This window comes from Plasmodium reichenowi, chromosome 7 (genome assembly GCF_001601855.1).
Source record: "Plasmodium reichenowi strain SY57 chromosome 7, whole genome shotgun sequence".
Taxonomy (NCBI): Eukaryota; Apicomplexa; class Aconoidasida; order Haemosporida; family Plasmodiidae; genus Plasmodium; species Plasmodium reichenowi.
In genome coordinates this window covers 374,171-376,469 of record NC_033652.1, presented here as the reverse complement: position 1 = coordinate 376,469, position 2,299 = coordinate 374,171, and the positions used below count along the sequence as shown (strand labels likewise).

Below are 2,299 nucleotides of genomic sequence, written 5' to 3'. Positions count from 1 at the left end.
GGTAAAATATTTTTTTATTTCCTCCTTCCATATGGCCTTTTTAACAGTCCTCAATTTTGCTTTTAGATCTATCAATCTTTGAATTTCTATATCTGTAAGATTCTTTCTCTTTCTTTGTAATTGTTGTAATAATTTAATTTTTTCTTCAATTTTTTTTCTTTCTATTAATAATAATTCTCTATCTTCTTGTCCTTTTGATGGGTTATTATTTTTTCTGAGATTATTTAATTCTTCTTTACTTAATAGGTAATCTAAAGAAAGATTGTTTTTATCTACATATTTATTATTATATGTCATAAGTTTATTTAAAATTTCTTTTTCAAAATTATCTATATCATATGGAAAGGAATTAACTTCATTATTTTTTCTTTTTTTCTTCATTTGATAATATAAATATAAATTACTTGTTTTAATAAAATTAACTACCATATCTAAATATTGTTGTGATATATACATATAATATTCTTTTTCATTTTTAAATGTTGGTGTTTTGTTTTCTTCTTGTTCATCTATTATTGGTGATTTATTTGTTAAAATAATATTTTCAATTAATTCTGCAAATTCTTGTAATGAACATCCACTTAATTTTTTTTCATCATTATTTTTTCCGACACCATTTTTAATAAAATTTTTAATAAGTGGATATTCTTCTTTTATGTTCAACTCTAATAATAATTGTATAGCATCACTTCGTAAGAATCCTGATTTTTTATCAGTATCTAATTGAATAAAATACATTGCTATTTGTCTATTTAGTTCATCATTAAGACATGTTAAGAATTTCGAATTTCTTATACTTACTTTTTCTTCATTAGAATATAAAATATTTATTATATCCTTTATGATATCTTCTTCTGCTTTTGATAAATTCAGATCATTTTTATATATTTTATAAATTACATATCCCCCAAATATTATATTAAATGAATAAAAAAGTAATTTTATTTTCGATCTCTTTTTTTTTTTTTTCTTCTCATATTCCATTTCAGAATTATTAACATAAGATGATTTTTCATCACTATCAAAAAACATTTCACTATTATTATTTTGATATATATATTCCACATCCTTTGTTATATTCCTTTCTTCCAATGATTTATTTCCTATTCTTTTTTTTTTTGCATTACCACTAAACATTCGATAGTTATTAAAGTTTATATTAGGCTTTATATTAAACATATATCTTTGTTCTCTAAACCATAAAGTATTATTATTCATTTTATTAAACAAAGACGAATAATTCTGTTGCTTCAAATTTATAATATATTTCATATGTCTATTATGAACAACCATATTCATAGGAAATAAATCGCAATATTTATTCTGTCCATTTTTACTATAAAAACGTGTTTGTAAATTCCTCAGCACAGAACTTTTCATGGTAACAACCAAAATAAAGAAAAATAATCAAATAAACATATAAACAAATAAACAAACAAGTTAATACGTATAAAAAATATATATATAAATAAATATATATATATATATATATATTTATATGTATCTAGTTATATACAGGTAATTTTTTTTTTTTTTTCCTTATTATAATTTATTCATATATAACAAAAAATAAAGTTACAACCTTTTAAAATATATATATATATATTTTTTTTTTATTATATAACTTATATAATTCTAATAACAATAAATATAAATTATTCAAAAATAATTTTTAAAATAAAATAACCCTTAAAAGCAAAGAAAAAAAAAAAAAAAAAAAAAATTATATAAAATAAGGAGAGAACAAAAAAATTAAATAATAAAGAAATGAATAATTTAATAGAATTATATATTATATATTATATTATTATTATACACAATCAAAAGATATTCATATTTAAATACAATCTTTAAAAATATATATATTTATAATTTTAAAATATTCAAAATGGTTATATATATATATATACATATATATATATATATATAAATATATAAGCATATATTAAATAATAATAATAAATAAATGATTATATATATATATATATTTTTTTTAATACGCTTACATTTTTGTAATAATATTATTATATAATATTATATATATATATATATATATATATAATATATTATATATATTTTATTATATAGTAGGCACAAAAAATAATATAATAAATCAATATACGCATATATTTATAAGGAGAAAAGCAAGGTCGATTCATTTTGAGAAATTTTTATTCCAAAAAAATTCAAACATGATAATATTTAAAATATGTCCATTTAAAAAAAAAAAAAAAAAATTAAAATAAAACCAATTTTTTTTTTTTTTTTTTTTTTTTTAATAATTTTAAGAATATTTTTT

General features: G+C 16.8%; 1 protein-coding gene across 1 annotated transcript; it reads right to left on the bottom strand.

Moving 5' to 3' along the window:
* Window positions 1-1,380, bottom strand: PRSY57_0708300 (hypothetical protein; the record flags this gene model as incomplete). Its single annotated transcript, XM_020114653.1, has 1 exon — window positions 1-1,380. A coding segment is annotated over one exon (1,380 nt), but the record flags the coding sequence as incomplete, so codon positions are not given.
* Between the last annotated feature and the right edge of the window lie 919 nt (window positions 1,381-2,299).